Below are 23,203 nucleotides of genomic sequence, written 5' to 3'. Positions count from 1 at the left end.
TAATATGACCAGACTACATTTGAGAATATCCTCATCTTTGGGCATAACATTCTCCAATACATTGTGCTATTTTATACCTTTAGAAAAATGGCAATTTCCATAGAATATAGGGTAGAGAAACTGGTCCTTTCCTCAGTCTGGTCCTGTATGATTTTATGATGGATAAAGCTAATCAATATTATTATTCTACTGTTTTATAAAAATTGTTCTCTTTTTCCACTCACAGGAAAATGAAAATAAACAAAAGCAACAAAAACAAAACAATTCAAGTCCAAGAACTGATCCATTAATAAGGAAACGTTAGCACTTATTTCTTTGCCAGCTCACCTCCAAATATCATGCAATTAGCTTACATATATAACCTAAGAAGATTAGAAAGAAGTAATCATCCATAACTATATTTTATCAAGTTTCTACTCGAAAGTATTTTTGCTTGTTCACCTATTCCTGATATCTTTTCTGTAAGGGGTCCCAGCTAATGCCTCAAAAGCTTCCCCATATGGGCTTTAAATTAGATGTATAAACCTCATTTAATAGCTGTACAATGTGGTGAATATTGATAGTATCTCTGGGAAACTTCATCATTAGTAATAAGTGAACTATGCTACATAATTTTAAGTCATGAGAATGACTATAAAATAGCATTTTCTTTCTGTTCTAGATACTTAAGATCAAAAAATTAATGAATATATTTAATTCTTATACATAATTTTAGGAGTCTTTCAGAGCATGGTAGTGCCATAGAAATGTGTTTTATTTTAAAGATTACTTGGAATATGAAGCAACAAATAACATTAATGTATAGTCACATACTAACGAGACCTAAGAAGTACCTATTTTGGCAATTCAAGAATGTGTGACAAGGAGGAAAGAATCTCCTAGGTACTTTAGGAAATATTTAATTTATAAGAAACACATTATATTGCAAATAGTGTTGGTTCACTAAAGTCACTGTCATGATGAGGCTGAGCTAAGGGAGAAACATAAATTATTTTAAAAGCCAAATTTGTATCTATGAAAACATGGAATTCCCTGGAAAACACATAAATATGAGTTGCATAAAAATACCCATTCATAAAAATTGTACATCACCCAATTTGGCCATATGAATCACCACATGAGAAAGGGAGATTAAACCATTAGCCATCATGGTAGGCAGATGGAAACTGCATGATAATAGCGTGTGATAAAAAATGAGGGATGTATTTTGTGGTAATCACATTATTTTGGCATGTTTATGCCCACAAATGTATCGACTCTATTCTAATTCCCTACATGGTGAAATATTGAGAATAATTAGCATATTGTAATATGTTAGATAGGTGGATAGTGGGTGGCTAGATAGAATTATCACCTACATATTCTTAGTTTACTATAAACAATTGTATACACTACAGTCTGAATCAAATTTAAACAGAGTTCTCAGTTTATGAGAAACCTAACATTTTCCATATGCACTGTCATATTCCATTCTTTTCTAATATTCATATTTCATTAGCATTTAGTACCCAGGCCTTGGGGGGTTTTTTGAAAAGAATTATAAATATATTCAATTTCTATATTTGTGAACAATTTATCATTTAAGTTACCATCAAGGCCTAGTTAGTTTGTGTAATACACTAAATTCATTTAAATCCCACCTCTTCTACTTTTGATATGCAAATATTTTCACTTTGATGTTGTAGCAATACAAATTGAAGCTTGAACATGAACTGCTAATGCTAATTTGATTACTTTTCTATTAGTGCTGAGTGCTACAAAATTAGCAAGAGATTTGTTTAAAAAAAATGAAACTGGGAATGGAAGAACTCTTTCTCTGCAGGCCCTCTGCAATGATGGTAGTATTAATGCATGTACATTAATGCTTGATGATTCTCATACAGCAATGGATGCAATTTTGAAGACAATTCAAGATTTTTAGAAAAGCCAACGGCTTGATTTCTTTATTTAAATTGCAATTTGAAAGTCCTCACTCGACTTTTTTAACGGGTCAGAGAGTTCAAATCTATTTAAAATATTTTATTGCAGATGGTTTAGACCACAATTTACTTTTAGCAGCAAAAAAAAAAAAAGTTTAATATAGTAAAGACAAGGTGCCTGGATTGTGAATTCAACACATTTTTGATAGAGTAGATTGAGCTTTAAAAAATATATATATATACTTGTTTCTCTGTTTTATTTCATAAAGTTGAAGAGATTTCTAATGACCTGTAAAAGCAAGTATGATAGATATATGTGGTTGTATATCAAACTATGATAGGTAGACCTGAAAGCTGTTGGAAAATGATTTCTCTCTCCCTTTTTTAGGTAGAGCTTAAAAATAATACCTCACCTAGCATATATATCTCAATAATATGTAAGATTTCTCAGTGGTGGTGCTGCAGTAATACCTGCCACCTGTAGTGTGCCTGCAGTGTGCATGTTGCTTGTCTGTTTATCGATGAAATGTCTGTGTAGTGTCTGTCTGTAATTTGCATTATGCCTGAAAGTCTCTATGCTCATTAACCTTTTACAGGTGCCGCACCATTCCAAGGAACTACAGGTACTAAAAGAATGGCAGTACTTATAAAGACAAGGCACAACACCCTTAAGAGCTAACCTCTTTCCTTACCCACCCTTAGGCAATGTTTGGAGGTCACTGGTAGAAGACTCAATGAGTTAGATACAAATGACCAAACTGAGAAAGTCGAACAAGCTAGCTAATGTCTGAATGAGGGCCTTGCTGTCCACTGCAGACTTACTGCTGATTACCTGACACCGTCCCCAAAACAATAGCTTTCAAATAAAAAGAGAGAAATGGAGAGAGGGAGAGGAATGAATCAATCATTATTTGTTTATCATCAAAAGTTTTTCCTCAAGATGTGACTGAAAAAACACATTGGAATTTATTCACTTGCTGTTTATTTTTTGTAGTGTGCTCAACAATATATGTGATATATGAAAATGTAATACAAAGGTTGACTAGGTTAGAATGTTGATAGAGATTAATAATGGACCAAGGAATCACAAACAGAATTAATTACACTAAGGATTAAATATTGAATTCTATTTGGCTGATTCTCTTTATAATTATAATAAAATTTTAATGTAATATAATCGATTAAATAAGATCAAGCAGTTGGCATTTTATTTTAATAAAACACATAAATTTTGTACCTAGGGAGAGAAACATAAGCAGTGATATGGTCTCATAGAAGTGGGGTAATGTGTACATGTATATATGTGTACCTATCTATCTATTATTTATCAATCATCCTTCAGTTCCTGAATATATTAAATTCTGTATGTGAGGGAAAAGAAAATATTCTCACCCTTTTTAGCCAATGCCTCAAAATATTCTTTTTTTCTCTTGTGAAAATTATATAGTTTACATATTTGCAATTTTTTTTTTCCAGCACATTATTTAAGAAGCCTTAAGTTGATCTACCTTGGGTAAACTTTTATTAAGGAGGTATTATGTAGACTTGGGCAAAGCAATCATATAATCCACCAGATTTTTATAGTTGATGAATGTTATTGTGATTATAATAATCATCAATGATTTTAAAAATAAAGATGCCAATGATATTAATCTTTATTCTTGAAACAATTTTCATGCGATTAAAGTGGGTGTAGCATCATGTGGGCCATTTGTATTCGAAGGTTTCACAATCTAAAATGCTATCTCATTCAATCTCTCATTTAAAAATACAAACTCTTGAATAAGTCTTTTATGCAAACTCTTAATAATAACCCCATGTGTTTTAGTCAGCTTTTTCACTGCTATGACTAAAGGACCTGACAAGAACAATTTTAAGGAGGAAATGTTTATTTAGGGGATCACAGTTTCAGAGGTCTCAGGCATAGACAGCTGGCTCTATTCCTCACGGCTCCATGTGAAAGAGTGTGGCAGAGGAAGGCAGCTCACATAGTGATCAGACAGCAGAGACTCCAGTAGCCAGATATAAAATATATACCCCAAAAGCATGCCCCCAGAGGCCCAAGTCCTCCTGCCACACCCTGCCTGCCTTCAGTTACCACTCAGTTAATCCCTTCAGGAGATTAATTTGCTGATTGGGTTAATACTTTTATAACCCAATCATTTCTCCTGTAAACTTTCTTGCATTGTCTCACACGTGAGCTTTTGGTGAACACATCACACCTAACACCATGCCCTCTTTTTATAATGAGTATAACATAATTAGCTATAATTCTTTACATGTGTAAAGAAACAAAATTGGGGTTTTTCAACGGTCTGGAAGGAAGGCATCCTACTTTCTTCTCTTGAAGGGACACATGCTATAGACATGAATGCTCATTTCTTGTTTACCTCAGACTGTTTCCTTCAGTCCAGATGTTACGCTTTTCAGAAAGTCATCCACAGGTCTGGGGATATAGTCCAGTGGCAGAGAATTTACCTAGCATGCAGGAGGCCCTGAATTCTATCCCACCACCGCAAAAAACCCCAAAGTCTGTATTTTCACACTTTTCCTGTTTCACCATAATTTGGAACTACTCAAATCACCATTGAAATACTATGGGTCTTAAAAAGATATCTCCTGAGTTATTCCATTTGCTGAGACCTGCTCCTGAGTCTTCTGGTCAGTTTCCATTTGCCAGTCATTCTTTGCATTTAAACAGTATGTCCACTGGATCCTGTGAAAGATAACATAAAATTGACAGTTTACCTTTCTCTGAAGAGTGTAGTTGTGAGAAAGGAAAAGAGGATGAAGTATATATATGGGAAGAGAGTTTGGGGTCCAGCATCCTTATCTGAAGCAGCACTTAGTCCTTAGTTCCGGTTAGATCAATGCTTCCAAGACCAAAACTGATTTTTTTCTCAAATTTTATTTAATCTTAATTTACATTTAAAAGGCCACATTTGGCCAGTGGTAATCATATTAAACAGTGCAGATTTAGATGCTAATCTTCTCATTTAATTTTAAAAGGAAAAGTTTAAACGTTTTCAATTTTGCATTTGAAATGACACCGAGGAATAAAACTGATGATGACTCCTGTGAACATTCTGTGTTCTTTTGCTAACTCCAGACTACTTATCTTGACTTCTAGTGTTTTTAACTTCCTCCTTCACTGAATACACTTAAAATATTGTTAAAGATTAAGATATTATTTATATAATATATATAATTTGTATGTAACTAATATAGTACAATATATCATGTTTGCAAAATATAAAAATATACAAACACAAATTTTCCTTATTAGTGAATTTTCAATAATTATTTATACAAAGATTTCATGCAGTTATTAATCATGGAGTTATCTTTCAAACTGTTCCTGTGTGCTGGTTAGAGCCCTGGCTTTGGAGTCAAACAAACAGGGGATCAAGTATTAGTTCTGTGACTAGCTGATTGACCTTGGGCAAATAACTAAGCCTTTCAAGGCATTCATTTCCTTATCAATAAACAGGGCTAATAATGATTCATAGCACCATGAGGTAGTAAAAAGGAGCATGGAGCATCATTTTGCAAGGCTCCCAGTGTTAACTAAGCAGAAGTCAGCACATCAGCCAGTGTTTCTTATTCTTTATGTTGCAAAACGGTCATTTGATTGCAACAAATTCTCAAAAGGAATATTTTGCATTGTTTTGACTTTTGTGCACAGCAATGGATAATTTCCAACACAACTAAATATAAACAGTATCAGTGGATTTTAATAATTCTTCCTCTACTAGCCACACAAAAAGACTTGGGGTGATCTTAACAAGACACCTCAGATTAACAATTCTTTATAGTTTGGAGAAAATGATAGTATTTTCAAGCATTTGAAATATATTCCCAAGAAAGGAAAAATACATGTAATCTTGCTTCCTTTTGGGCTTCTTGTTTTTACATTTGGAGATAAAATTTCCAAGTCATGTACTCATTAGCTTTCAGATAGGGCTATTTATGTACCACAGCCAAACTTAAGTAATAACTCTTGTAATTTTTTTTTTTTTTTTTTTTTTTTTTTGCGGTGCAAGGCAAGCACTTTACCAACTGAGCTATCTCCCCAGCCCCTAACTCTTGTAATTTTAGAGACCTTCATTTTGATCTTGTAGATCATTTATGTCAGTCAAAGAAGGATTGATGCTACCAAGTAGGATGTGAAGAAAGAAAAAGAAAAAAAAAGATCGACTCCAAGTATATGTAACAAGCTCTTCATGCCCTGCCCCCAACCACTATTATTAACATCAAAGTCCTTTGAGGTCAATTGTTCTGTTATTTTTCAACAAACATCTTACAAACATGAAACTGCCACTCAGAACTACCAAAGGTGACAGTCTGTGGTTCTTCCAACACTAGTTTCTGCACTTGTCATGTGCAATATCTTAAGAGGATAGATACTGTACTTGGCAAATAATTTAAGAAATAATGTGTTCAGATGAATTCATATCAGGGTATTATGTATGAACTTTGCAAGGCAATTCACAGTGTCCCTTGAATCTAATGCATCCATAACCTAGACGGAATTAAAGTTTGTGGAGAAGGGATCATCAAAGTCACAAGATAGTATGACACTGATAATGATGGTACATATAGCATACGTAAAACATGATACTTTCTTAATTGCAGGGAAAATACATCCCCAATGTAAGTATTAGGTAATAGTGAAAAAAAAGCATTGTCATATCTGAGCACCAGATTCAATGTCTCTTTAGGTTTTGATACTGTCTTATAAGAAAAAACAAATTAGGACAAGAAAACTATGTAATTTTATTTTTATTTTTTTTTACAGAAAGAATATCATTTTAAAGTTTTGAAAAACACTTTCATTTAAATTTTTTAGTTAAATAATGATGATCTTTTAAAAAAAGGCTTAGGGTAGGAATATTTACATATTAAGTAAAAGATTGGGATAAAATACTTTAAAAAACTACAATGTTCATCAAATGTTTAGAAGAGAGCACTTTTTTGTGGGTCTATGTTCACAGTTTATAGCATCCCCAAAATACTTAAGTCTGAAAACTAGAAAATAAAAAAAGGAAAGCAAGGTTGGCAACTATTTGAATAGAAACCATACATGTTTGAATAGCATGTACACTAAATTGCCTAGTAGATAACTCAAGGTATTAGTAGAGTTATTTGAAATGCAGAAGAAGAATCAGTTCTATCTAGAAAACCAAGCCTAACGGAGGAAAATATTTTTCCTACCTGTTTAGGTTGGAATAAAAATCTCTCAGAATTATCAACTCTGATAATTGATTGGAGATAATTGATAGAGGATTATCAACTCTCATAATCTACAATGCTTATCCTTTTAAAAGTACAATGCAGTCTGTAAAAATGAAAAAATGATAATAAAAAATGAAAAAGAAAAGTACATATACTATGTCCTTAAGAATAAGCTCTGCATTCTTGCCTTTATATATATGATGTCAAATTGCAAGACTTGGACAGTCATAAAATTTAGTTGGCCATGGGACATGATGACCTGAAGTCTCTGTGTTCTCAAAGGCAATCTCTGGCTAATTCAGGTCAGTGTCACTGAATAGACCACCCATGATAGATTTGTGACATTATGCTGTGATATGAATAAGCAGCCATTTGAAGCAGATGAAGAGAAGCAGATTTGTTTTTGTTTGTCTTTATTTCGTACCACCCAAATTTGATTCTTAGCTTTCAATAGTCAAAATCAAATAGGAAAACAGAAATTTATATTTGGAAAGATAGATGACAAAATCATATTTGCATAAAACTCAGATCAGCCTTCTAACATCTCATCTTAAAGGCATCAAAGAGATGAATACCATGAATTCTACTTAGTTATTTGAAAATAATTTATATGTTGAGTTGCTCCTAATAATGTTTGAATTTAATAACCAATAGGTTTATGTGCTCAAGTTTGTACTTTTTGTGCAATGTCTTGGTGAAAGTCAAAGTCTACTTTGAAAATATATAAAGAAATTACTTCTTTATTAGAAATAGGTACAATCATAAAAATTATGCTTTTCAAATCAGATAGTCATACTTAAAACTGTCACCAAAATTGACTTGACTTAGGAAGCTAAAATATCTCAATATACAGATCTCTGCCATCTCATAGAGATGCTACTAGCCAACTGGGACAACAGAACAATTGAAGGTATGGCTAGTCCAAACTGACATGTGCTGTATTAACAGACATATCAGATTTAAAGGATTTAGTACAGACAAAAAGAATGAAAAATATCTTATTAGTGATTTCATATTGATTACATATTGATGCAATGATATTTTGAATATATTGGTTTGAATAGCATTCATATTAGTGTTATTTTTATTTATTTGCTTTTTTAAAAACAAGACTATAATGATATTTTAAGTTATCTCTGTGGCCCTCAGGTGCAATTTGCATTGTATTTATATTGGTCAGAATTGATGCAGTCATGGTTTATCTTAATGCACCAAAGAAAAATTCTGACCAGGCATGGTGCCGCATACCTGTAATCCCAGAAACTTGGAAGGCCAAGGCAGGAGAATCACAAGTTCAAAGTCAGCCTCAGCAAATTAGTAAGTCCTTAAGCAATTGAGCAAGATCCTATCTCAAAAGTTAAATAAATAAATAAATAGAAAGAACTGAGACTGTCGTTCAGTGGTAAAGTGCCCTGGGTTCAAAAAGAAAAAAGGAAGAAAAAGAAAATTTCTGCAACTTAAAGATAAACAATGATGCAAGTATATGTTGATTTTGAATTACTATTGTAACAAATTTCCAGTAACTTAAAATAATACTAATTTATTATCTCTTAATTCTGGAGTTTGGCAGTCCCAAGTGGATCCCACTGGGCTAAAATCAAGATGTCAGCAAGGCTGCATTCCTTTTCCAGGCTCCTGGGAAAGAATTATTCTTACTTTGTCCAACTTTATTTATTAGTGGCCATCTCTTCCTGGTGTTCAAAGCAACATTTTACAAAGTACTTTTAACATGGCAACTGCAACTTGTGTGACTCTCTCTCTCTCTGCCTCCCTTTGCACTTATAGGGACCATATGATTCCATTAAATCCACCTAAACAAATAGGGGAAATCTTCCCATCTCAAGGTCAAATGATCTGCTTCGTCAATCGCTCCTTTGTCACACAATCCGACATACTCACAGATTCCTGGGATTAGGATGTGGACATCTTTAGGTGGTCATTATTCTACCTAGTTCAATGTTTAGACATATATTAACATTTAATGCAATAGATAAAATATAAAAATCCATCTATCATCTATCTATCTGTCATCTATCTTCTCTTCTCTCCCTCATGAAAAACATCAGTTTCTTTCTTCAGAATATCCCCTCTCCTTTTCTTTTGGTACTGATTTTTGTTATCATCTAAGACCTCTAAACTTATTATAATTTTTTATCTTATCCAAATAGTCATAGCCAATGGCTAATACATAAGAACATAGGAAAACTAAGTTGTCCATTTTAATTTGGTGGCACTAATTGGATCAAAATCCCTCAGAGATTGGCATCATTTACTATATTCCTCAGGCAGATTAATAACTGACGCAATAGACACCTCAGAAAGAACAGAGTGTGAATTCCAATGGGTAAGCACGTTTTTCAGCATGGATAGAATCATTAGACTTTTCATCAAGAAGAAAAGGTTTTGAGACAAAGCCAAACAAAAGGAAGAAGAAAACTAATTTTTTGCCCCTTCATGAGACTGTTTGTTTGGCATACCTGCTCAAACAAATTATCTTGGGACAGGCTACTGTTAAGGGAAAAGTGAGTCTGCTCAAAAACTATGCCAGATATTTAGCAACATGTTGTCAGATACTGGAAAAAATTTCCTCTTATTTTGAGAGTGTAGTTGATTAGACCCATTTTTCACCATTGTGTTTTTTTATATTGGAAGATAACTAGACTTAATTATACAACAATTGTTGAGAGTAGAGCTTAGAAGTCAGAATTTGGTCATTGTATTTTTACACAAAAGGACTCAAAGACTTTTTCAAAGGTAACAATTCATGGTTTTAAATTAAGCCCATCTTTTAAGATATTCTACTCTGAATTACAATGTTTAAATTGTTTTCTTGTTGTCAGTATTAATAATGATTTAACAAAACTTAAGAACACTGTTCATTTGCCCTATTGAACAAAGCTAAATTGGCTACTAATTGCCAAAATTATAATAGTAAAATCAGTAAACTCTAAACATGGAGATTTAAATACCATGGGTATTTTAAAAAGCTGAGTATTTTCTTTCTTTTTTTTGAGTTTTGCTTTCTTTTTGCTTTTTTGCTTTGCTCACACCAATGAAATGAAAAACATCTTCCTGGAAAGTTTACATTATTTTCACGTAGAAAATTTTAGTCAGCAATTTGCCATGTAAAGATAGATAAAATGGGGTGGAAGGAGGTAAAAAAAAAAAGATAGATAAAATAAAGTTAAATTGAGGAAGGCAAAATAAATTTATTTATAATTCTGTATACTTACAGAGCTCTCTTCTTCATTTAAGAAATGATTATTGTAAAAAATTGTCTTCAATATTAGTAGTCAGTTATGACATGGAAGGAAAATATTTTTGCTGTAAAAATTAGTTCAGAGTAATTTCAATCCCATCTTGGACACTTTTGTTAGATTCTGAAAACCTTCAGGTTAGAGATCTATTTCAATAAATTTAGAATTTATATTATTTAGAAATCTGTATTATTTAGAAAATATGGGTGTGGATGGTAGTAAATTTCAAATATTCCTGCAACAGGTAAAATCCTAAAACTGAGGGTAGAGACAGTCAGATTTTGAGGCACTGATCACAGCAAAATCTGTATGTATTTAAATGCAGTGACAAATTACACAAAAATAATTGTCCATTGACTCAGACGTTTGCCTCAGAAACATGTGCCTATACAAGTTACTTTTTCTTAAAGTATGCAAATAATGTTGAACACTTTCCTCAACCTAGTTTTGAATGAGCATAATGTGTTGGTGATAAAATATGCTGAATAATATATTTATACTCAAAACATTTTTAAAGAACATTTACTAAAGGAAAGACAGCAAGCCAAATTATCTAACTTTTGTCCTTATTTTTACTGGGGAATATGAGAAATAAATAATCATAAAGTACCCAAATATATTTTAATATTTTGCCTGGGTGTGGTGCCCATGCCTATAATCCCAGTGACTAAGGAGGCTGGGGCAGGAGGATTGCAAATTCAAAGCCAGACTCAGCAACTTAGCTAGGCCCTGAGTAATCACTATCTCAAGGAAAAAAAAAGAAAAAAAAGAAAAAGAGAAAAGAGCTGCAGATGTGGCCTAGTGGCTAAGCATCCTTGGGTTCAATCAAATAGAAATTAATCTCTAAAGGAACTAAAAGTGTTAATTAAGTAAAACATAATGAAAAAATTAATTGAACTATTTTTAAACAAAATAAAAGTTCAAAGTAGGAAATTATGAACTTTTCCAGGAAAATATTGGACATATTTGCAAAGAAAATGACCTTTGAAATAGACTTTGAAAGTTAAATGGTAGTTGGTCATACTGAGATGGAAGGAAGGGCTTCCGGTAAGGAAAACTGCCAGAAAGAACCAAAGCAGAGCAGATGAAAACTCTAGGTTGTGGTATCCTCTTGACCTTCCAACAGTGGTTTCCATTTAGAGAATAGAGCAGTGTTAGTTAATTGAATAACTACAGGATTTGTGATTTTATGCATTAGAATTGTACAGGATAAATAGGATGGGGGCAGGGAGGAAATGATAAAAATACCCAGTTCATGTTGGTGGTTGTCTCAGTATGATGAGAATATGATTCAATCACTGTGGACAAAGGCTAACAGAACTTAGTAGAAGAAATCTTCCTGAAATATGGTCCTTGGAGCAGTTTGTTGACATTACCTGGCAACTTGCCCAAAATGTCAGTTGCCTGAGGCCCATTGGAAGCCTATTGAATCAAAAGCCCTGAGCCTGGGATTTAGCAATCCATGATTTAACAAGAATCTGAGACATAGTACTATTTGATTACAACTGCCTAGAGATATATTTCCAGAGTAGAATTCCCTGAATTGAAGGATTCAATGAATTTGAAAAGAAGGAAAAAATGAACTAATAAAGAATAGCAAAATTTTCTTGTAAACAACTAAGTAGAGCAATGATATCATTGATATTGTATCTCTAGTAAAAGAAGGTAGGGTATTTAAGACAACAGATTACACTGAAAGGGTGATTTAAAAAATATGCAATTGATGAGAGAGCTCTTATTACAAAGTTATAGGTCTGGGGCCAAATGTGAGGAATTTATTTTGATTAGACCCATTTCTGGTTTTTATTGAAACAAAAGGTCTGTTATTAATGTGTTCGTAGTCTACCTCTGCAGAGAAGAAACCTGAACCATTAGAATATATGGTATACCAGCAAGCACCTTGGACTTTGGGGTCAGAAGACCTAAATCACAGCTTATGGTACATCTATAATTCCCCATAGTTGTGTTACCTTTGATAACTTCTTAGAGCTCTGTGTTTTTTGTTTGTTTGATGTTTGTTATGTGGTCTTACCTACACCCATCAGGATCATGGAAGAATAACCTGTCTTTTGTTAACTGTTGTCAGGAAACAATGTAATAACAGTATTACAGGCATGCTATTACAAGTATGTAATAACAGCATTGCCACTGGCAACAGGAAGCTTGTAATATATGGTAAATTCTTCCTTCTTAGCTATTAGCTGATTGCACAGCATTTCCTTTGAGTTATCCAAATATTTGGTGGAGAAATAATGAATTTGAGGAAAGAATGGAAGAAAAAGAAAAATATTTCTGAGGATATTTCCAAACAGTCAGAGGAAATCAAGACCAAATTGTTACCTAGAAACTCATTTGAATAGAGCATTCCTAACATAGCTTTGTATCCTTAAGTGTCCTAGAGAAAATTCTTGAGCAATACATCTGAAAATATTTACTGAGGGATTGCAGAAAAAAATGACTAAGGTTGTTTTGGAGAGATGTGAGACCAAGAGATATATTACATTTCAAATATAAAATAGCAATGCGCTGTAATGTTTTGCTATCAGCTACACCAATTAATGCAGATGATGCTAATTAAAAGTAAATTTAGAGAGTGATTAGGTTCTCTCACCATTGTTAGGGAGAATTGATTCTTCTATAGATCTAATATGTTAAAGTAAGAAGTTAATGATTTATTGATGTATTTTAAAGCACCTAATTTAGACTATAATTCTGAGGAAAACATTTGTGTTAATATTGAATATTAAAAGACAAACGTTTTCTCTTGGAAAAGGAATGGTACCATTTGTGTAACCCTAGAGCAACGCACATGTTGATGTTTCAAATAAATTATTGTGTGTGGCTGTATAATCTCAATTTTAGTTTTACAAAACTTATAATACAAGAATTCTATTGCACATGTGCTCATTTATATGGCAGTATACAGCTGTGTGTGGCATAATAACTTTATTGAACAAAATTATGTGCTGTACAACTTGCTGCAAAAATTTCATGGTCCCATCTGGACTAGCTTTACCACTGAGAAGGCTGAAGTGGGCAGAGTTTTTACAAAATAACGGAAATCAGCAGTAGGTTTCTGCTGTCAGTTCTAACATTAAGAAAATAAGGTCCGTAGGTGTTAAAACTAGAAGAATGCCTTCATAACCAAAGGGGCTTCTATTTGGAACAGATTCACTTATTCCTCCAGGAAAGTGTATATAGGTAGATAGCTGGTTCACATCCGAACGTATTGATCTGAGAGGAATGAAGTTTATAAAATCTGTTTTTTTAAAACAAAGAATCAGCTGAGTTTTGAACAGATCCTTGTACTTTATCAACATAGAGTTAAATGACCTGTTTTTCTGGGAAATTATTTTCAGAGGGTGTAAATTTGTGGCCATACTGTGGAAGAGTTTTACTGAATGTTGTGAAGGGAAACAGAGGACGATTTCAGCAGGGACAAGACTGAAGAGACAGCAGGATGCACGTACTCAGGGCTTTCTTCTCATGTCTTTCCTGTCGCTTTCCTCCCATGAATTCATGTGACACAAAGAATATAGAGACAAAGAAAAGAAAAAGAAACAGCAAAAACTTTATCTGTACAAAATCTAGTAAAACTGAATTCAATTCCCTGTGCCAAAAAAGAAGGAAAAAGAAAAAAAACAAAAAACAAAAAACTTTAGGACAACAGAATTGTGTATTCTCCCAAAATGTTCTTAAATCTGGCAAAATGGTGATAAAATGGGGATGGTATTATTATCTTTCATGGTACCTGTTCATTTTTCTATGATGGCATATTTTATACATTTTGGGATCCACATATACACACATATGAACACGTTTACAAAGATGGCAAAACTTCAAAAGTATATTAATTGTTTGGTAAAACAAGGACCTGGGCAGTGGTAGAGTGTGCAAAACCGTTTTGATGATAAAAATGTGTGTCACATTAGTATCTCAATTCAACGTAAGCTCTTATTTTCATGGATTCTAGTAAGGACATGTTAGCTAAATATTAAACCATCTATAACAAAAGTCCCTGGGAAAACAGAAAGCTCCTGACATATGCCACAACTTGACTTTCACATTCTATTAAAAAGTGTATTAGGCAAAATCATGTAATATATTTTGATTCCAAAAACATAAAAGGATAAAACCAATGTGCACTTTGTGCTGAAATTTTCTTGAGAATATATTTTTAAATAGTTTAAATATATTTTCAAGATAAAATGTTAAACACATGCTTATACATACATAATTAATGAGAATTACAAGACCATGGACAACTTGGAGCTTCCCTAATATATATGAGAGCTTTCATTGAATGGGACCTCAGATTCTGTTAATTGTGTTTGTGTTTCTGTATATAGTTATATATCTAATGTGTTTGATGACCATGTACATATACACACACATACACACAGAAATACACATTCAAATATACAACCACTCAGCTAACTTGTATTCACCCAAACAGCTCACACACGTTTATCAGCGTGGACTTACATTTTAAAAGGGAATTTCAAGCAACCTACTAACACAGTTTTTAAACGATCAGGTGAAGAAAGTGAGCCAAAACCTTATAATAGAGAGATTGTTTGGAAATGTACCTTTTGTTGTTGTCTTTCTTGTTGGGAATAGTTACATGAATGAAGAGAAAATCCAATAATATGTTGGAAACAAAAATATTTACCCCTCATTCCATGATCAACACTGTTATTATTTTCATAACAAGTATAACATTGAAGTCCAATTGAACAATTGTAAGCAACAACAAAACAACAGAAGCATCATTTGGACTGTACTATTGAAATTAATTATAAACTCCTGAAAATAATGATCAAATACGCTGAACCAATATAATAGAATATAGCTTCATTTAATACATAAGACAAGCTGCTTTGGCATTGTAAACAACTTTAAGCATTCCTCCACCCCCATAAATTCTGTCAATTTTTCTGTTTTTCACCTCATTGGGAATTATCAGCATGTTTATAAACACATGTACTTGAACATAATAAATTTAAAAATAGAGTGATCATTATTTAACCAATAGATACAAAGAGAACAAGCATGCTCTTAGTCAAACTTTTTTATTCTGGGCTACATTAGCCTCTCCAAGGGATGAAATGATAAACATCCAGGCACCATGATTTCACCAGCAGTACATGTTCGCACAGTTCCAAACTAGACACATCATTCCTATTTGAAGCACCGTTCATGATTTAATAGCACTTAATAGCCCGGCAGTTTCACTGTACCATTCAAAGTGCTCCCATATATTTAATGTAGACTGTTTTTTAAAATAAATTGGCATAAATAATCCTGGTAGTGTTATAGGCCCTAGTTAGATGACTCTTGGGTATAGAGGGCAAGATTTTTTGCATGATGCTAACAAAATTAGTTTATGATGCATGACTTGAGTAGGAACAGAAATAAAACCCAAGAAAACTAGAAAATACACCAAGTAAGCCAATAACAAAATTTCACCCAAGTAGAATATTTCTTTAAATAAAGTCATGCTTTAGTAATTAATGCAAATTTTACAATAATTTTGGCATGAAATAATTACTCCTTGAGGTATTCTCAGCTTAACTTAATAGAAAAATCAAGCTGAGAATGATGAACGTGTCTGCTGTATTGATTCTGACTATAGTTATAGCCCCAAATATTTTGACAAGAGCATTCCTGCAATATCTGAGGCTCTGTGCCATTTGTAATCATGATTCCCCTGCTGAGATCACAGCTCGGGCTGATGCCAGCCTGCTCCTATCTCCTCGAGGTCAGAAGAAGAGTAATTTATATACTTTAATTAGCCCCAACTTTAGCTTTGTGGAGATGACTTTGACTTAAACCTTAACATTTCCATAGATAGATGCATCCCTTTAAAAATAACAACTATTTTCACATTTTTTATTAATGTGCAGTATTTTAAAAAGACAGAGTTAGTTTAGAAGAGATAGAATCATACTTATTTAAAATTTCTTACCAAAGCTGATTTGTTTTAAGCCTGTGGATTACCTACCAGTTAAGTGTGTTACTTTTGAATTCTTTTTTTCCAATGAAAAACTTTTGCTTCTATTGACCATGAATAAAGTGAATCATAAATAGTGGCATCTTACTAAGAAATTTTCTGTCTAGAGGAACAATGACATCTGAAAGAAGCTTCTACACTTAAGCATTTCACTCCAGAAAATACTAAATGCTTTCTGTTAGCAATTGTATCTGCCCTTTATTGTTACCCTCATTTTTTTCATCACTCATGAAATAAATAATACCCTTTTCTTCATTTTAGCTAACATTGAATGAACTATGTTTTCTTTCTCTTTTTATGGACCAGCATTATAGGTTACATAGGCCAAGTAATGCCATTCTCAAAGCCTTCTGAGGCCTGGAGAGTGAATATGCAGATCACACAGGTTGTAGAGGGAAGAGCTACCTTTTGGTCCTTAGAGATATACTTCAAGAGATTTGGCTTCAAGAGCACACAAAATGACTTACTTAGTTTATGAGAGTCAAAATAAATTTTAAAAAAAGGCAAAACAAAACAAAAACTTATAAAATCTGTATTTGTGATTTTACTGTACAAAACAGTTTATCTGTAAAATTTGCACATGTCTGAGTTGAACTTACTTGTCATAAAAGTGTGCATAATCACATGCCTACAGCTTGCAGGGTTTCTTAAATTTCAAATGGTTTGTCTTTTAAAATATATGGCAATGCATCAACTGTTCTGCAGATTTTAGTTGTTTTATCTGTTTTTTTTTTTTTTTTTTTTTTAAATGAGGAACTGAGTGTTTGCTTGAGCTATTTATAATGGGAAGATTTGAGAAACTGAAAGTGACACTCCTTAGCATTTGTTTGCTATGAGTATCTCCCCAGTCACAGGGTTTTACAGGAAAAGTGATGCAAAGGAAGAAATGTACATAAATGGATGTGTCACTGGTAAAGCCACTTTTGTTGGGGAGTAAATGCCTAAAGAGTTTGTCTAGGATGTCTCCACCCTTTCTTCAAAAAGAAAACCAAGAACAGATGGAAAACCAGAAACCAAGTTTGAAATGGATTTCAAAATATACCTAAAATAGGAAAGCAATTGTTTATGAATATGTTTTCCCTAGTAACCCATTCTGTTAGGTTATCAGCATCATGTGATTTCAAAAAAATAAGATTTTTTTTCTCACTGTGTTTATTAACATTATTTTGTTCCGAATCAGAAGAACTTTACAAGTACAAGTGGAAATGGGCTAAGTTTATAATTTTTGTAAGATGAAAATGAAGCAAACATGATAGCTATACTATTAATATGGCAACCATTGGCTGAGTGTAGGTGATTTATATCTACATTAATTAAAATTAAATAAAATTAAAACTCCACTCACTCAGTCACACTAGCCATTTTTCCCCCATAGCTTTTTTCCATTATTGTGGGAAGTTCAGTTGAATGGTGTAGGTTTGGAGTCATGGCTGACAGGTCAAGCTTGAAGCTCATGTTCAAGATTGTTGTCCAACTTCTTCACTTTTTTGGCTGTGCAGCTTTGGTCAACTTCATCTTGAGCCTTATTTATTTGTTTGCCAGATGGGATTGGTGATAGTGCCCATGTTATGTAGTTGCCATACAAATTAAATGAAATACACATAACATACTTAAATTACTATGTGGCACAAACTAAGGGCTCAATAAATTACAGCAATTATTATGATGGCTGGGGTATGTATTTAGAGCCATTAAATTAAATATCATTATAAAAGGATCAATTATACATCCTGGGATTAGGATCAATAAGATGATAGGCCCCTATAATATTTAATCATAATGCATTATCACTTCCATTTATTCATATACATTTTATCTATTTTCAAAAGGGATTTGGGACTATTAAACATTTTTTTTAAGCACAAGACACAGAACAAAAAATGATTAGCCTAATTTTAAGAAGATAATACCAAAATTGATCATGTGGAAGACCAGTGGTAAAAGGACTTTATTATAACTGCAGAGAAACAAATCTCAGCTGAGAATCCCAGTGTTCATGACCGAAGAGACACATCTATTCAGGCATAATCTTTTTTTAAATTAAAAAAAAAGTCCTGTTAAGATTCAAAATAGATATAAGAAAAGTTTCAGAGTTGATTTCACATATAATGTGAATTCAGCTCATTTTTAAATGAGAAACAAAACCTTATATAACTGTTGGGAAGTATTCTGCTACGTATGGCTCTATTAAAAGTCTACCATTGTTTATAGGAGAAAGCAGATATAATCAATAAAACTATGTGAAAATCCCTTAGGGAAATCTGAAATGCTACCTTAGAGGTGAGGCACTGGTACCACCTCATGGCCTTGATTGGACCTCTTCATCAAATTACAAACTGAGTGACTTGGAAAATATTCAATCTCTCTGTCCTTCAATTTTCCATCTGTAAAATGGATTTAACTGTAAACACTGATATGGGTTTCCTGAGAAGAATAAATTAATAGGTGGAGGGCAAGATACTTAATGAATCTGTATTATACATTGTTTCCAATACTGAACAAGAGAATTGGAGTGGCTGGCTGTGATTTGCAGACTTCTAATTCATCTTTTCTTCCTTTTCTCCCCTGCAAATTTGCTGTAGGGTGTGTAGAAGTACCTTGTCATTTATCTTAATTATAAAATTATCACAGTATAAAATAATACATTATAAAATTTTAGTATAAATATAAGAATTTATAAAGTCTACTTTTAATTACCATTTATTTCCTGAAATTCTATATACTGTGTTCATTTTTTTGATGAAGATTACTTTATGTTGCTTTTTTGTTGTTGTTATTTCTTTTTATGTATTTGGGTGCTCTCTGTGGCAATCCTCTGATTAGCTTCCAAATTCAGGGGAAGAAGAAAGAGTGAGAATATATGCCAAAGGAAGTTACTTAGAGAAACCGGAGTAAATCTAGTAATGTTGTGCCATCTGTGGTAGGGAAATTAGATAGTGCACTTAAAATGATTCAATAATTAAATACGTATTTATTAAATCATTTGTAATAGCTTTAGTGTATGACTTTAGGATCCAAAGGCAACCACATCAGATCTTTACCCTTGAAGCTTCATTGAAGAGTGAGTTCCAGAGTCAGCTATTTTACTGCTTGAACATACTTTGCCCTGAAAGTCCACAATTACAAAAAAAAAAAAAAAAAAGTCAGTTTCAACTACTTTGCACTACTTAATCACTGCAGCATGACATGGGAAGGAAGGAGAAATGTCATGAAAAGCTGACAATAAACAAAAACAGTAGGAATACTACCTGTAGGAAACAGCAGATGATATGCTATTAAGGCAGAAGGCAGACCCTCTGCACCACAGCTGGAGAAGAGAAAAGAGACATTAGTCAAATGAATTATGAAAAATAAATGACACTAAATTCCAGAGAGGTGCTGACACTTTATTCACAGTACTAAGTATTTTCTGTTTTTAAGACATATTTGTTAGTTGTACTTTATTGTTGTTGAGAATATAGTTCTCAAGTGATTAATTTAGGGATTGATATTGTGTTTATAAAACATAGACTTGTTTTAACTTGGTTAACTTGAATGATTTACTTTGGATGTCATTCTTACAGATCCTGTCCAAATGTCTATTTTTTCTAAATCGGTGAATTAACCACTTAGATATATTTTCTTACTTTGTAGGTTCGATGTTCTAGGAAATATGGTGAAAATGAAAGTACCACACAGTAAAGTAGAGGAAGGGGAACAGAGGCAGGGAAATAGAGGAAAAGTAAGGGCACCAGGGACTGATATGGTGTAAACTAAATTCCATGTGCTTATGGTTATATCAAAACGAACCTGAAAGGTTGGGGATGTAACTCAGGGTAGAGCAGTTGCCTAGCATGTGTGAGGCACCTCGTTCAATCCTCAGCACCACACAAAAAAATAAAATAAAGGTTATTGTGAATACTTATGACTAAAAATACTATTTAAAAATAAACCTATTATGTACAACTATAATGAACTAATAAAATTTTTAAAAATGCACTACAAAAATTTTAAATAAATGTTAGTGTTTCTCTTCCTGTCTTTCTCTTATTAATTTACAGGGTTTCTTTTTAAAGATAATGTATAAAATAGGCTTTGAAGCTCCATTTTAACTTATTTTCTCAAATCAAATGAGCAAAGTTGCATTATTCTAACTCTGACATCCACAGATTGCCTGCTATGTGATTTTTGTCCATCCATCTCTATTTTCTACAGTTCAGTAAAGTTGGTATTAAGGAAAATCCCTTCAGAAAGTAATTTTAAGGAAAAAAAACTCCCCTTAAGCTAACGGAGTTCCTATTTCCTCTGCTTTCAACTTCAGCTCTTCTTCTACTGTGTTCTTAAATTTGCAGACTTACATAATTTTGGATAAATCCCCTGGCCATTCCCTACTCTTATTATGCTTTTTATACCATCAAATAGTAGACCAGATCACTGTACACCTACAAAACAGTTCAACCAGGGTATTTCAGTAGTCAAAATAAAGAGAAATTTGAAATTCATTGACATATTACCAAGAGACAATAAAGATGAATCCAATTTTCTGTAACATTGGTTCTGTTTAATTAAAATATAAAATATAATTAACGTTGAAATATTTTATAATTTCTAATATAAAAATATAAAATGGCAGATCAACTTTATTCAAGTATTTCATTGTCAAACATACTTTAGCAGTATAGCATTTCTTTTAGGCCATTTTTTCCACCTTCATCATTTTGGCATTGACAAATTTTGCTCAAATTGGTGAAAATAGTGAAGCATTTGTTTGAAATGTCAGTGGAGGGAGATTTTTATGTTTATGGAAAACAAGTGACTGAATCATTAAAATTGAGAGTTCACACACAGACACACACACATATATACAGAGGCATAATATAAAGAAAACATAAAATTTTGAACTCCTGCCAACAGTCATAGCACAGACCACTGATAGTATGTTGCAAGTTCTGTAGACTTCTTTTTAAACATTTTTTATTTATTTATTTTTATTTTGGCACTGGGAATTTAACCAGGGGCACTTTACCACTAATCTACATCTCCAATTCTTTTTATCTTTTATTTTGAGAACGGGTTTCACTAAGTTGCTTAGGGTCTCATTAAGTTGCTGAGACTGACTTTGAACCTGTGATCCTCCTGCTTCAGCCTCCACAAGTCTCTGGGATTGCATATATGTTCCACTGTGCCTGGCTTGCAAATTTCTAACCAAGCAAATTTTCAATCTCTGTATATACTTTGAGAGAGATTTATCATTAATTTTCAATTAATTACTTTTACAGAGCATATTTTCCCATATCTACATATGATCACCTTCTCTTTTCCTGAAGTATGTAACAAATAATGTATGGCTATATTCAGGAAATTTATTTTGGACTAAATCCCCTAATAATAAACCCACTTTTAGTTCAGTCTGAAGCATATTGTTGAAGGTGACCAACATGGAACTGAATAGTTGCTATTCACTGACTGCTGAGGCAAAGATCCATTTTCTAATAAAACTTCAGAAAGCAATTCTTAGTATGTAATACTTTTTTATTGATATAAGGCCAAAGGTGAATTTTTGGAGAACTTAGATAAAACAAACTTGGCCACATTTGAATTATAGGCTAAGAAGGATTGGAGTCTGGGGGGCCATGAACCTTACTGAACCAGAAGATTCTAGCAGTTTCTTTTGCCTGAAAAATTTTTTAAAAATGCCCTGTGATATGAACCTCAAATTTAGAATATTACTTAACCTCCTCATTGTATTGAGAAAAATGTATTAAGAGAAAAAAGAAATCCATGTTTGCATTATAAAACTGGGAAGGTTTTGAAATTCATGCCTGAGTGAACAACTTGGATTTTTCCTGGCTTCTCAGACAGATCTTTCTGTTACAAAACTCCATTAAGGCTCAAAAACTTATGGTTAATCAAAGGTTTCAATGTAAATAACATGTTTTGTATACACTTTTTATCCAGGCTTCATGGAGTTTTTGAATCCATTTTCTTCTTTTGTGCTTGTAAGTCTTTCCCCTGTTTTTGCTTTTTTTTTTTTATGTTTTGAAGATAAAATAGGTAAATTAAAGCAACATTTGACTTAAGGATAGTGACAGGCTTAAGTGGGAAAGTGTAAGATTATATAAGTTCTATCAGTAAAAATCAACTTTGGCTTGATCTGATCATTTACACTGTGTTGACATAGTGAATTAAAAGTTAAAATGACATTATTAGAATTGCTTCAACTCAGAGCTCATGCCTGTACATTAAAAAACATACTTGAAGTTCACCTAATCAGAAATCAATGTTCTTAAACATTTTTGGAAGAAAATTTGACCATATTATAACTTGTCTAATTTTCTGCTCTTGTCTCAGGCTTTAAACAGGAATAATACCTTTAAAATGAGCCACCAAGAAGCCTGTCTAGTCACACTACTATCTAGAGGAGATAAGGGAAAATGTAGCAAAAAATAATTTGATAATTTTGAGATGCTTATCTGTATCAAAAAATTAAGATAATAATTTCATTCTTTACCACAATTTGAAAGCAAATGTATTATATATACTTGATGGGAAATAATTGACAATCTCCTTTTCTCCCGAAAAATCTGTGGAAATGTATTTTTTATCTCTACAGCAAAATAGCAGACTTCTTACCTCTCATGAACTTTTACAGAAATGAAGTCCTTCATCTTTCTGTGGGTTCTTATAATATATATAACATCCTTCAATTAACCATTGTGGTCAAAATAAGTCAAGGTAAATAGCCAACAATAGGTTCCATTGACAAGGGCAACCACAAGGTTGCAGTTTTGTAGCAGGTG

General features: G+C 32.8%; 1 protein-coding gene across 8 annotated transcripts in view; it reads left to right on the top strand.

Annotated features, from left to right (window-relative positions):
* The window catches only part of Pcdh7 (protocadherin 7), a 389,130-nt gene that overhangs the window by 239,636 nt on the left and 126,291 nt on the right, over positions 1-23,203 (top strand). Inside the window, exon 4 of one of the 8 annotated variants that reach the window (XM_047565818.1) lies at positions 2,516-2,978. The exons of the other annotated variants lie outside the window; for them this stretch is intronic. Coding sequence (XP_047421774.1) covers positions 2,516-2,598 — 83 coding nt within the window. The 3' untranslated portion in view covers positions 2,599-2,978. Of the gene's footprint in view, positions 1-2,515; positions 2,979-23,203 lie in introns of those variants that run through there. 8 annotated transcript variants of the gene reach the window in all.

The sequence above is a fragment of the Sciurus carolinensis genome, chromosome 10 (assembly GCF_902686445.1).
Source record: "Sciurus carolinensis chromosome 10, mSciCar1.2, whole genome shotgun sequence".
NCBI lineage: Eukaryota > Metazoa > Chordata > Mammalia > Rodentia > Sciuridae > Sciurus > Sciurus carolinensis.
Note: the sequence above shows the minus strand (reverse complement) of the source record. Positions and strands in the feature narration are given on the sequence as shown.